General features: G+C 47.0%; 1 protein-coding gene across 16 annotated transcripts in view; it reads right to left on the bottom strand.

Moving 5' to 3' along the window:
* INPP4A (inositol polyphosphate-4-phosphatase type I A) overlaps nucleotides 1-14127 on the bottom strand; it is a 2396889-nt gene that overhangs the window by 1193491 nt on the left and 1189271 nt on the right. For all 16 annotated transcript variants that reach the window (XM_069636670.1, XM_069636669.1, XM_069636663.1 and 13 more), the window contains one exon: nucleotides 7762-7873. In XM_069636670.1, the coding sequence (XP_069492771.1) occupies nucleotides 7762-7873 (112 nt within the window). The remainder of the gene's footprint in view (nucleotides 1-7761; nucleotides 7874-14127) is intronic.

Here is a 14127-nt window from a genome sequence, read left to right as displayed (position 1 = left end):
AAGACAGACACAAGTGACCTCAGTTCAAGGGTGTTTATTGAACTTCAATGGGTTGGATGAACACCTATCTAACTCTAAATCTAAGGATGGGAGCAAGCTACAACCATCAAAGTAAAAATAACAGACTTGTCGAAATAAAAAAGGGACTATGCTAATAAACCTATTGCCAATCCTTGCTTTAAATACAAATGGTGTGGGAAAATGATGTATGCAAAAGAAAGAGTGGTTAAGAAACAATATGTCAGGACCAATGAGTGATAGCACGGGGCAAGGCATCCTGCTTGAGCTTGGAACACAGCCTAGCTTCTTTGAGCACCAGGATGCAGTTTAGAAATCAAATAGGACCTTCTGCGGTAAAGTCTTTCATTCTTCACAAGTCGCAGAATGCCACGGGTTACCAAAACAACACTTAAAGTTCTCTCTCCCCCAAAGTTCACTGTCTTTTGTTTTCAGGAATAACATTCACTTTGGGACTCCTTCAGCTGGGCTTGGACCCTCTTCTTACACAATGTCTCAACAGGTCTTCCTCGATCGGGTTCGGACCCCTTTTCGACAACTCAAAGGCACAATAGGTCTCCCTCAGTCGGGCTCGGACGCACTTGTGACTTGCAACTCCAATAGGCCTCCTTCAGCTGGGCTTGGGCCTTGGTAGGGTTCACTTTAATGATTAGTTCACTTTTATCTAAGACTTTCGATCGTGCAATGGATTTTTCTCAGACCCTTGTATGACCACTTTGATTTTCTCGAATCGGATTTTAATTTTGAATGTCGCTATTAAAATATCGAAGTTTCACTGCTTTGTTTCTTTATAAGACACCTTTTGCAGGAGACCTTCGATTGAACACCCACGCAGTGACGGACCACTCTGCAAACTATTATCTTTTGTTTCTCTCATAAAATGTTCAACACGCTTATCAGCTTTTTGTATTTTACTCGCGTCTTTCATCAAACACTTCAACAGTCGCTCTCTGAGGATATATTGTCGCCGCTCGTAACCTTCATTTAAACACGGACCGGCATCGTACTGTTCTTCCTGACTCACCGGCTGTGTTGAAGGTTCTGCTTTCGGCTTTTATCCGGGAGCCAAGGACGATACCACGGCAGCTGCTGTTCCTCCCTGACTCGGCCAGTCATGCAGGAGGGCCCCAGATATCTCGAACACACAGATTAGGATTCTCTTGCTTCACTTCCTGGCTTTACACGTGCTGCTTTCAAATCCTCAAGAGTATAACTATCACTCGTCGAAAAGCTCAAGGGCATCTCCCCCCTTTCTCTCTCTTCTCGACCTGTCATCTTTTTCCATTGATTTAGCTCTGGCATGGAAGAAACTGCTCCTTCGTGTGCTCTGCCTCGCTCAAAGTCTGCTCTTGTGCGCCACCTTTTATCCGTGTGGGGAAGTTCAATGGAGATCAGGTTTGAGACGTTAACAGCGATTGCCTGACTCTGCCTGACCATGGTAATGGGACATGTCCAGTAGATTGTTTGGGTACTAGTCTGTTTTCTCCCAGAGTGGGCGGTCTGTGTCTGAATTGATGCTATTTAATTAATTATTATCAGAGGTAATGAAATGCCGCCATTTAATTACTTATTTATTCCAAGCGAGCGCCACACTCTAGGGCCACAGAGGTGTTGAAAGTTACTCATGTGATAAAGAGAATCGGTTATACACATTCATTCATATAAAAAGTCTGTTCCAGCATTGCCAATGAATTACGAGTATGGAGGTAGCCATGCCGCTAAAAGTGGCATGGCTCGCCCCATACCGGGTAACAGGCCCGGGTCCCGCAAAAGGGGACTTACTGGGCCATTGTGACCTTGTAGGGCCCGGTAAATCTCTTTCGCGGGACCCGGACCTGGTACATCCCCATTCCCATTTGCCATAGGGCTCAATGGGAATGGGGAGCATGCTAACAACGGGCCCATTAATGAAGGGCCCGTTGTTAGCATCCTGGACTGCTAGCGGGTCCCGCTAAGGACGCCTGGTCTGACCAGGCGTTCCTTAGCAGGACCCGCAGCAGTCCTCATAATAGGGTGGCCCATAATGAACAGTGCCGGTCCCTTACCGGCACCACTCATTACATGGCTGCCAGGGTCCTAAGGAGGCCCTATGTCTGTTTATTTAACCAAGTTCTTAGATGCAACAATTAGTCATCAGGGCTGACCTGCAATAGGACAGGGTCAAATCCCACTCAGAGTACCCTGTCAATACTAGAGGTCTGCAATAGGCATGTACGAGTTGGTTTCCATATTATCCCCCTGGGTTTCATTAGCACATGTGTGCAGTAAGGTGCAAGTACCCTGACTCAGGTTTCCCTACAGGTGGCTGTGAACTCCTTCAAGAGGAGTTAAGGGTAGAGACACCTCACATAAGCATTGTGCCATGACCTGGTTAGGGAGGGCACGGAGGCCCTGCGCCAAGAGAGGCCTCAGACATCGGAGGATACAGCTTGAGGCGTCAACCTCAGAGATCACTCTGGTAGGCACTGAGCCGTCGGCCGGACAGCCGGTAGTTGTAACGCCATGACGCATGACCTCTGAGCGAGCTCCAGTAGGCTGTACGCCCTCAGCACCTGTGCCGGTAGCCATGCTGGATCATGCCGTCGACAGACTCTTCGAGGTGACACTCGATGATTCCTTACCCCCTGGGGTAAAAGAAGAGGACAAACTTGATTGTCTTTCCGAAGACAGGCTGGTAGGGCCCTGTGCCCCTCAGCTTTGGAGCCGGTAGCCAGGATGGCTTCAGGTCTGTCCCCAAAGCGCCCAGAAGAACCCCCAGATCCCTTGGCTTGGGAACTGGTAGCTGTAGAGGCCTCGGCCCTGCCAGAACCTGAATTTGAGGAACCCTGAACTGTAGAAACCCCGGGGAAGGAGTTGCCATGCCGTGGAGCCATGCTGAACAAAGGGCTTACCTTGTCTTGATGAGAGGTCCTGGAGACAAAGTCCTTAAGGTGGGGAGGAGAAGTGTGGAAGATCTCCCTCCACCACGACAACCGATTCCTCAATGTCCTGTGACCAAGAGAGCTGCAACCCGAATATGCGTCCCATCGGTGGTCGGGCCCCAAACATGCAAGGCAGAGTGCATGGGGGTCCGAGACCGGGAACAAGCAGTCGCATGAGGCACATCTCGTGACTCCTCCTGGGGCCGACATGCGCAGGTAGGGGCGAGGTACCAAAGGGAAGTCAAATAAGATTGAAAAAGAAAACGGGGAGCAAGCAGAAAGCTAAAAAAGTCTCTGCGCCAGCTGCCAGGTCTGACACCGTCCGTGCAGAAAAAGGGGCTGAGGAGAGGTGCCGGAAGGTGAGAACTCAGCAGGGCGTTCCCATGTTCGAGGCCACGCCCTGCACGCTATACTAAATTATAAAGGGGAGCCTCCATTTTTCGCTGCCAAAGGTTCCGGAAACGTCCCCATGTTGGGGGACACCCACAAGGATGGAGAAAAGGGGACGGGACGTACAAGTATATATAGTGTTTATTCGCCAAGTGAAAGGGGTATCTGTGCTCTGATGGTGCTGCCTCCTCCACTATCAGGATAAAATACAAAATCTCTGATTTATTCATATTGGCCATGTACCCAGATACCTTGCACAATGTAACAATTTCTTCCACGACATAAGGGTGTTTTGTTATCATCATGATCGCATTGGCCACAAAGGCACATTTTATGATTGCTCTCCATTTTATCCCCTTAATTTCCTTATTTTTTCATGTATATTCTATGCAGTGTTCCATGGATAACACAAATAAAAGTGGTGGTAATGGAAACACCTGTTTTGTCACCCTTTCCAACTTAAAACATTCGGACGGTCCCCCATTAATCCTAAGCCTTGCTAAAGGTGACTGGTAACTAGCTAATATCATTCCAATCTGTAACTATATCTTTGAAATACTCTTAATATAGCCCCAATCTATGCAATCAAAAGGCTCCTCTGCATTTAGTGCCAGAAGGTTTGCTTTCACTTTACATCTTTGTTGATTATGTGTAGGATCAGTTTTGTATTGCCAAAGGTATTTGTATTAGGGATAAACCTTGATCGATCAAGGTATCTTAACCCGGGGAGATATTTTTCTATGCGTTTTGCTAAGATGTTTGTGTAGAGCTCTGCATCTATACCGATGAGTGAAATTTGTCTATATGAAGAAAACGTGAGCGTCCTCCCCTGGTTTGGGAATAACTGCCATATTGGCTTCCATCATCCCTGGCAATACATTCCAGTTTCTCTAATTTGGTTAAATAGATCCATTCAGACAGAAGACAATATTGCAGCCAATATATTACTGTGAAGCCATTGGTACGGGGGATTTTGTTCGTCTTAAGCTTCCCGATTGTGTAGATAACTTCATCTATCAGAACTGGAGAGTCTAGGGAGTCTCTCTTTTCATTAGGTAGATCTTTTAGAGTTGCTTTTGCCAAATAACCCTCCTGTTGTTCAGTAGAATATGTATGAAGGAGGCGAAAAAATCTTGAAAAGCCCACTGCTTGACTGTTTCCACACCAACTCAGGTCCCATCCTCTTTTTTTAATAAAGGGAATGAAAGCTTTATTTCTCTGCTCCCGCATCTGGCATACCAATACCGTGCCACGTCTGTTACCGGACATATAAAAACTTGTGAGTAGTGCACAGAGTGGAGCCCTTGCCATTGTTGACTTTCTGAATGCCTTGATGGATCCAGTTTCTTTATGCTATTATTTCAAGTGGGCTACTTTTTCTCATAGGGTCTCCTTTGTGGCTTGCCTCAAGTGCTTATTTACTCACGCTTTTTCCATGTTATTTAACCCTAAACACCACCTCCATGGCATCTCACGTATACTGTCGTGTGGTGTCTTTCAGGTAATTGTCCTTTAAGACGTTCAGTGGGGTTTCGTCTAGATCCTTTCTATAGAGGGGTTCCCTGAAAAGACACTATTACATTCTCCAACACATCCCCTCTCCCTCCTTCCCTCTTGTTGCAATGTTGTCCATAATGGTACATGATCCCACAGTGGGGAATTATACCCAGTCCAGGCTCCTTCATCCTTTTAAATAGGGCTTGTGTTGCTAAGATATGAGTGATTTTGGAATATGAGTGGTGCACATGGGAGTAGAATGAAAATTCACATCTCTCCATTACCAAAACTTCTCTAGCATTGGATCTTTCATAGATTCACATGCTTTCAATATTCCCAGACGACCGAGAAAATTCAAAGCATGTGAATCTCTGAAAGATAGCAATGCTGGAGCATTAGAGTTACAGGTAAGCTACTTACTCCTTCTCCAGTATTGAATCTTTCCCTGTTGTCTGGGAATATTCAAAGCATGTGAATCTATAAAAGACACCAATGCTCGGGAACTGGAGTTACAGGTAAGCAAATTACTCCACATGTATCCTCGGGTCGGATTTAACACGGTTCACACGGAATAGAACCTTCTTGTGGGCAAATATTGGAACCCCCACTCTCCTTTCATCAATATTGGCATAGAACTGTGTAGGATAGATTTTCATTTGCAACCTATTGGCAACCCACCTTTCGTGGTGTGTTTCTTGGAGCAAGATTAAATCCAGTTCTTGTCCCATTAACTCATGCATCAATCTGACTCGTAATTGGAGTGCTGAGGTCCCTTACGTTTAGCTACCATATTTTTTTAATCACTCTGCTCATTTTGTCTTGCTATTTGGCTCTGTCGTACGTAGCCTCTTCAAGAGTATTTTCACCATTTTCTTATTACTGTCCTTTACAATCATTTTAACCTGTTTTGTGCAGCACATGCCACAAGGACCCTCCTCCCAACCTAATCCACATTTTCCAATTGCATTTACTCCCCCATGAATACGGAGTCCAGCATCTTAGTTTAACCAGCATGACCATTCGGTCCCTTTTATGTCTTAAGTGCCTCTTCAACCCCCCCCCCCAAAAATCCCATTACATATGTATAAGTATCTGCAGATCAGACACCACCCTTCCCCCAAGCAACACACTGACCAGCAGCTGACTGAAATGGTCTGGTACACAGTGTTTTTTTTTATCCCTCCATTTCTCTGGACGGCTTTTTGTGGTTATACTGCACAAGCCAGTTGTTGTCTTCTGACCTTCTCTGCTGATTTCTCTTTTAGCATTGCTGCTTGTCTTTCCATCATCTTTTTATATGTTTAGACCCGCCTTCTGCATTACTATCATGTGCACTGTACATGCAAAGAGAAATTCCATCCCAAAGGGCAATAACCATCAATATTGGATCTTATTCTTCACCAAGAGGTCAGTGACTGGCTTCAGTGATCCTCTTTGCGACACCATTATTGGTGAAATTGCCTGCTAAACCTCAATCGTACAGCCTTTTGAATGTAATTTTCGGATTCTCCCTCAAGGCAGCCAAAATCCTCTCTTTGGTTTGGAAGTCATGGAGTTTAACCAAAATGTTTCGGCTCAGTCTGACGACTAAAGCCTCAATGCACTCTGTCCATTTTATAAATCGTGTCTGGCAACTCATTTGTAATTGTAGTGAAGAGTAACCACATGCATTCCGTTTGGTCTGTGTCCTCCGTCAGATATTTAATGCACAGATTGTCTCTACGAGACCGTATTTCTAAGTCATTGCATTTATCCAACCGGGTTTAGAGCGCCTTTAGTATATTGCTAACCTTTGTTACAAGCAGTTAATTTGCCTGTTGTACTTGGCTCACATCAGTTTCACCAGCACTTATTCTGTCTCAAACATCTGTGATCTCAACCTTATTCTCCATTATGGCTTCATGGAGGTCCGATCTGAGGGAAGCAATTTCTTCTTTTAAAAATACCCTCAAGTCCTCCTTGAAGTAACTCAAAGACGATTCCTGGATTTCCTTAGTCAATGTAAAGCTGCCATCTCCTCATAGGATCCTGCACCTCTACTCTTCTCCACTGGTGAGTGACCCATAAATAGCAATTCAATATATCTAGCTCCTTTAGCCAACTTCTTTGTTTTCTTTCCGGGCAGGTAGAGCTGAATTGCTAGGTTGCCTCCTTATCCCTTTTCAAGCAACGCAGCAGCTCAAACACGGCTTCATTCACATTCTTCTAGACCTCAAGGAATCACACAAACAATGCTTTTCATTTCATCCTACTTTCAGCTGGGCTCCAGTGCTGCTCTCCCCTCCTTAGGTAGTTTGGCTAGCTGGTGAGTCACTCCAAACTTCTCATCCTACCAGAGCAATAAGTCTTGCTTGAGAGAGCAGGCTGGCATTTCACTTCTTCCAAGTTGCCTACATGTTACGCAAGTGCAGTCTTCTTCACTGCCTGCGCTGTCGCTAGTTATGAATTGCCATTGCAGCCCGCTGTGGTTACTGCAGTAGGCTGGACTCTTTACAACCTCATTTTATTCTGCAGGGCGGGGTCTCAGGTTGTCTGGAAACCATCACGCCTCTGCATGCATCGATGCAGAGAAACGGCACAATCTTCCAACAGCGCCTCGCTGACCTCTGCCCTGATCCCGCTCCACACCAGTGGGCTCTAAACTCGTTTCATTCAGGCACACAGATGAATAACAGGGATGGTCAGCAGGAGAGACCACAAGGAACTGTGATTCTAACGCACCATACTGGCCACACCTCAACTCTGCCCAATTTTAATGTGAATTTAAGATTCACATCGCAAAGTGAAACTGTCTCCAAACATTGCATAGAACAGACTGGATTCAGTACCAGATTAGACTCCACTTTTGCAAATGATTCAGTGGGTTGCAACACTGTTTCTGCTGCTGTCATCAGTCCATTGCTTTCCCTAGGATGACATTTGTGCCCATACTCACTCTGCCATTAATGGTATCTGGAGACCTTGTCAGAGGAGCCCTTTGGTCTGTCTTTTCATCCATCTGCCAGCCTATTACGGTGATATTACCTACACGTTCTTGTTCAGCAGATCTGCAGAAAAAAACAATGAAAGTTTTTAGTGATGTACACCTAAATTCTAAGACTATTTAATATGTGAAAACTGATTCTGAAAATGTTAATTTGCACTCCTTCATGCATCTTACATTTGCAAAGAAGCAAAGCTCAGTTATTCCCTTTGCTCTGAATAACTCAGAAACCTTTATCAAGTAAACATGAAAACATAAGATATTCAAATTACAAGGCCTGGACAAACATTGAGATAAAAGAAGGCACTATTTTAGAACATGGTGAGTCTACTGATCTACACATTAAGAGCTGATTGTGAGGCCAGAAGCATTGCAAATTCCATGAGGCCTGAACCAGCGGCAAGCCCATGTCATATGCAGTATATAGCGTTATGAGGGCCCCTGCTTGACCCCTTGACTCCGGGACTGCCCCCCCGCCCACCCCCCACTCACTATGGTATGCAAGGTGGGTCCAGGCATCTTCACTTGTGGAATGCGATGCCCACATCCAATCATGCAGGAGTGAGCCAGGGAAATCCAAGATGGTGGAGCAGCCTTTTCAAAGCTAATTACACAGGATAAAAGAGTCCAGGAAACTGAGCACAGGACGCTCAAACAAATCCCTAGGCAATAAATATTACTACAGTCAGCTGCAAGTACTTTCCCTAAGGTCAGCCAAGGGGATGGAATAACCCTACAAAAGCCTTCACCGGGAACAGTCTGGTGTGGGAGCGTGGAGCAGTGAGGGGAGGTTCGGCAGAGTACGTGTGCAGAAGAAGGGGGTGCAAGAGGAGTTGGTGAAGCAGATGGAGGTGGTGGGGCAGAAGGAATTCGAAGTGCATTGGGAGTTGGGCGATGCAGGAATAAGTAAAGAAGGGTAAAGTATAAGGCTGTCACAAGAATGGAAGGTAGAAAAGTTGCCCGAAGGACGGAGGGGCAGTTGGAATGGAGAAGAAACATAAGGAGTGGGAAACAGTTGGAAATCCCTTGGAGACGCAAGTAAAGTCCCAGACAGAGAGACACAAAATAAGTCTATGTACAGTCAGGGAGGAAAGAGGAAAAACAAGCATGTGGCAGAACTTCAGGGAGTTTAGATGACAGTTAGCTCAAGGACCAGAGACTAGGTGTAGTACCAGGTCAATGGGCACAAGTGAGGGTTAGATCATAGAGGAGGGGAGCAAGATGGGACTGAGAGTTCATAGGTTCAGGACTCTAGGCTTCAGGGTTTCCCTGCCTCAAAGGAACCAAGTGAAATTGTCAGGAAGACCAAAACTAAAAAGTCTGTCAGTGGCGTGTCCCAAAACCTACTTCTATCCCTAACACTAATAATCTGAGGCAACTGTGCAAGGGTGATCTCTTCTCAAAGTAAAAAGTGTTCTTTGTGTTTTCAACCAAGCGAAAAGTACCCAGTCTCTCTTGTAATAAAAAGTGATGCAAAAACAATGTTCCAAAATGGCAGGTTCAAATGCTAAAGTTGTGCTCCTTTCCCTTAGACTTCTCCTCATTTTATGCTGAATCCTTGATGGCTTCTTAGCCCTTTTCATCCCTTTTCAGTAAAGTGGTACTTGGTGACTTACAAGGGATTTCGTCTTATCTTCTTCATTTCGTTATCCTACCAAACTGGCACAGTTCGCTACCAAGTTTAGCATTCCTTCTGTCAGTTCCAAGATTCTTATGTCTTATATTCTCAAGCTCTAATGTGGGTGCAAGTCCCAGACTCGCAATATCTTACACAGCGGTGTTCACTCTCAGGTCAAGCCAGCGTTCCTTCACAGACTGTCTCTCTTTCTCTCACAGGGTCCCAGACCCTCTTAATCTTCGTCAGTTCAAACTTTGGTTTCTCATGTGGGTGCGGGTCGCAGATTCACAATGTTGTGTTGTATCCGCTTCGTTCACTCTCTTGCCAAGTATACAACTCCTTATTTGCCTTGCTTTCAATCAGGGTCCCAGACCCTCCCAATCTTCGTCAGTTCAAACTTTGGTTTCTCATGTGGGTGCGGGTCCCAGATTTGCACTGTTGCGTGGTGTCCACCCGGTTCACTCTCCTGCCAAGCATACCATTCTTTCTGCTTTGCTTCACTTTCTTTCAGGGTCCCAGACCCTTTTAATCTCAACCTCTTATTTGGGTGTGGTCCGCAACTCATACTGTTTCATTGTATCCGCTTGTTTCACTCTCCTGCCAAGTATACAACTCTTCCTCATTGATAGCAGGGTCCCAGGGACTCTCTTTCTAGCTTCTGCAGGCACCCTGTTGTTTCCCCGGACCTCCAGCACCTCCCGTGCAACCTGTGTACCCGTTTCCTTCCTTCTCGCAGGTATCAGCGGTTCCTGGTTAGCTGCATCCCTGCAGGCTCCAGCAGCGTTCGGGGGTCCAGCGGGGTCTGCAGCAGCTCTGCAGTTTTCCAGCACTTCCCAGCTCAGCGTTCTCACTCGCAAGTGCTTCGCTGGGGCCTGGGGTGCTCAGAATATTCACTTGGTAGCAACCCGAGTAGTCCTATCGTGCGGGACAACCTTCCTATTCGCTTTCATCCGGTTCCTGCTACCTGTCTGGCTTGTGTCTGCTGCTTCTGTGCACGGCTCCCGCTGTTCCTCCTCAGAGGACTGCTCTCTCCTTCCCACTTCCCAGATGAGCCGCTTTCAAACTCCTGTGTGGGATTGCTGTCCTGCTTCGGGCCAATCACTTGCGCTGAGAAGCTGGACCGCTCACTCTGCTTCTGCAGCGTGATCCTTGGGCTCCCGGTCCTCTTCTTCATCACAGTACCAGTTTTAAGAGTAAATGCATGATACTTTGCAGTTTATTATCTTTTAGTTTGTTGTGCATGTTAAGTTGGATGACTTGGCAACAGAACACATTGGCTCTGTCTAGAGAGGGGGAAGGAGAATGTAGACTTGGAGAAGGGTTTAGTATTAGAGCCGGGCGATACCGCATACTCTTATAATGGTCGTCCTGAGCCCCATAGAGGGATTCCTTCCTCATGTGATCCACCCTCGGTGCACCACCCCCAGGGGAACTATTGTACTGTGGGCGCACATCCTTGCCCTTGAGAAAGGTCTCCCCCCAGGGGAGAAAGGACAACATCCTTAGATTTGTCACATACCTTTCCCCGATTGTGCTGCTGGTTTCCTCATCTCCATGCAGAATACGGGACAAAAAGTCCAAATTGTCCTGCTCTTTACCTTTTGGATGTTGCACACAAAAGCAATATGGTTGGAGATCAAGAAACCAGCGTATAATTCTGCGGGTTGTGTCTTTAAGGAGACTCATCCAAGTAAGTGGTGAGTGGTCATTTATTAGCCGGTATTTCCTACCAGTAAGATAGTACTTAAAATATCCCACTGCCCACTTTATGGCTAGAGCCTCTAGTTCGATTGTCGTGTAATTTTCTTCCCTAGGGAAGAGTTTTCTACTGATGTATAATAATGGGTGATTTATTCCCTCATATTCGTGGGACAAAACGGCTCCTAGGCCAACCTTTGAGGCGTCTGTTTGAAGAATAAATTCTATTGTAAAATTGGGTACTTTCAATACAGGGTCAATGCAAAGAATAGATTTTAAGGTGTTCAAACAGGCCTTGTCGGTTTTATCCCATTAAAGTTTTTGGGTTCTGCATTTCTTAACTTGTCGGTAACACAGGCAGTGATGGAAGAGTAGTTCGGTATGAATCATCTGTAATACCCAACCAAGCAGAGAAAAGGCTCTTAGGTCTCTTTTAGTTTTAGGTAGTGGTGTCTCGTGTACTGCTCAAACCTTCTCGGTTTGGGGTTTTAGTAGCCCATTTCTGACAAAAGAAAACAAATACTTAACAGCGGATTGAGCCAAATGACATTTGATTGGGTTGGCAGTAAGACCAGCCTTCCTCAGAGCTCTGGTAACTTCAGAGATGTCTGAAGTTTTCCTCACAAGTTTTACTATGGATAAATGTGTCATCCATGTAGGGCCCGCAGAACTCAGAGAACAGACGTAGGACCCGATTCCTTAGTCTCTGAAAGGTTGTGGGTGACCTGTGGCGGCCAAATGGTGGAACCTTAAACTGAAATAGCCCCACAGGAGTGGAGAAGGCTGTTTTTCCCAGTTTGATGGATTAAATGGTTCTTGCCAATAGCCCTTAGTTAGATCAATCGTGGATAGAAATCTTGCAAACCCCAGTCAATCAATATGTTTGTCTATCCTAGGCATAGGATAATTGTCGAACTGGGATAATGCATTTAACTTTCTGAAGTCAATACAAAATCCCCACAACCAATCCGGTTTTGCTACTAAGACTATTGGTGAGCACCAGGGACTTCGCGATAGTTCTATTATATCAAAAGCCAGCATTTTCTCTACTTCCTGTCGGACTATTTCGCTACAGGCCTCCGGAATGCGATAGGGTTTTAGACTGACAACTTTATCAGAAGGAATATGGATGTAATGAAAGTGACAAGTTACTTACCTGTAACTGTTGTTCTCCATCATGGGTCTGGCATGGATTCACATGCTCATGAATATTCCCCGTCGTCAGGCTGGGAATACTCGGTAAAGAAAAAATCTGTTTCAGTTTCGTTTCTGAACTGTCTTTCTACTAATAACCAATCACTGGTCTCTGGGTCATACTGCCCCCAGCCAATGACTGCCCTCTACCTAAGCCCCTCCTCTGGCAGCACCCTCCTCTGGCTGCCATTTTCTGATTTTTACCGCACGTTCAAGTGTTGGGAGTCCTCGTGCTTAGTTCTCTTTACCGCGTATTGCGTTTTTTCAAAGAGTTTACTCATATTTTTTCGGTCAAATCGAGCCTCAAGCTCCACCGATTCATCTTCCAATCAACGGCGACCAGTTTCGGAAATCTCTACGCCCCTCAAGGGCGTAATTTAATTGAATTTCACTTCTTGGAGGATTCCGGAAGATCTTTGTGGCCTACCCCGCGTGGACATGAACCAGGACAAGGGAGACTCCACGCCAGTTGGATCAAAGCTGTTTAGGATCTGCCCAGGATGTGGACTACAGAACGTCTTCAAGGAGGATGAGAACTCCCGGTGCCTCTACTGACTGCACTCCGACAAGTCGCACGTGGAGGAGGACTGTGCGTTCTGCAAGAACATGTCCGTCTGGACCATGAAGGATCGCTGTACACGACTCGCTAACTGGCTGGAGGCGAAGAGCCCAGCAGAAGGTGAGAAGAAGTCTCAGGGGTCTTCTAAGAACTTTGAGGGTGCTCCGGCAAAGGGGGCCCAACAAAAGGCAAAGCACTGCGAGTCCGCGGGTACCGGGAGTGCCGTTGGTTTGGGCTCCTCGGCTGCCAGGCCGGGCGCAACATCGCCAATGCCACCATCCACGAGCCAATGCTCTGGCTCGAAGAGGAAGGACAACCCGGGTAAGCTTCGGGAGAAGCCCTGGTCGGCCCCGATGGAGAAAGCCAAGGGGGAGCGAGGCAGTGACCCTTCTCCCAAGGTGAAGGCCTCAGACGCACCTAAAGTCGTGAAGGACCAGATTCACCCAGCTGAGGACTCGATTGAGGGAGTCGAGACGACCCCAATGGAGACAACCTCCAGGTCTAGAGTTTCCCTGCCATCCCAGAGGGAATCGACTTTCCAGCCTATCGAAAAGACCCCTGTGAAACCCCGGGCTGAAAAGGAGGGGGGGCGTGATAGAACTAACGGACTCAGCTACCTCCTTCGAGGGCGAACTGTCTGGCCTAAAGGCAGTCCTCGACAAGAGACAGACGTGGAGAGCGAGTGTGGAGCTTATGAAGAACGGCAGATCGACGAGGAACCGAACACCACACCTCTGCCGATGCTTCCGTTGCAACCGATGCCACCGCCAACGGACAGGTCAGATGACTTTTTGCTGGCACTGCACACCTTGTGCACAGAGATAAGTACAAGATTGCCCTTGCCTCCAGCGGATGATCCAGCGGCGCCTGGACCGTCAGGGAGCACTGCAGCCCTCACCCTTCCATCCTTCACCTCCATCCCCTCTGCCGAGGGATGAGACAGACGGCGACTACAGGACGGACGACAGAACAGATCTCCTATCGCCCCCTCCCCGGGTTTCCCCTTCCGACGAAATTGGCTCCTTTCATGCCATGATCGGCAGGGCATCAGAGCTTTTCCAGCTATGCCCCGAAGAACAGAAGAAGGAGGGGTTGCTTTATCGACGACGAGAGGCCAAGAGGAAGACCGTCCTCTGAGTCCTGCAGTTGGACAACATCTGGGACGAAGGGCTGTCGCATCTGAAAAACCCGTCCACGGCCCCTGCGAAGAGAGACCGGTACGAGAAGAAGTACTAGGTCCCACACTCGG

The sequence above is a fragment of the Ambystoma mexicanum genome, chromosome 7p (assembly GCF_040938575.1).
Source record: "Ambystoma mexicanum isolate Mex_15411 chromosome 7p, UKY_AmexF1_1, whole genome shotgun sequence".
Lineage (NCBI taxonomy): Eukaryota > Metazoa > Chordata > Amphibia > Caudata > Ambystomatidae > Ambystoma > Ambystoma mexicanum.
The sequence above is the reverse complement of the archived record's forward strand: the minus strand, read 5'-3'. Positions and strand labels throughout refer to the sequence as shown.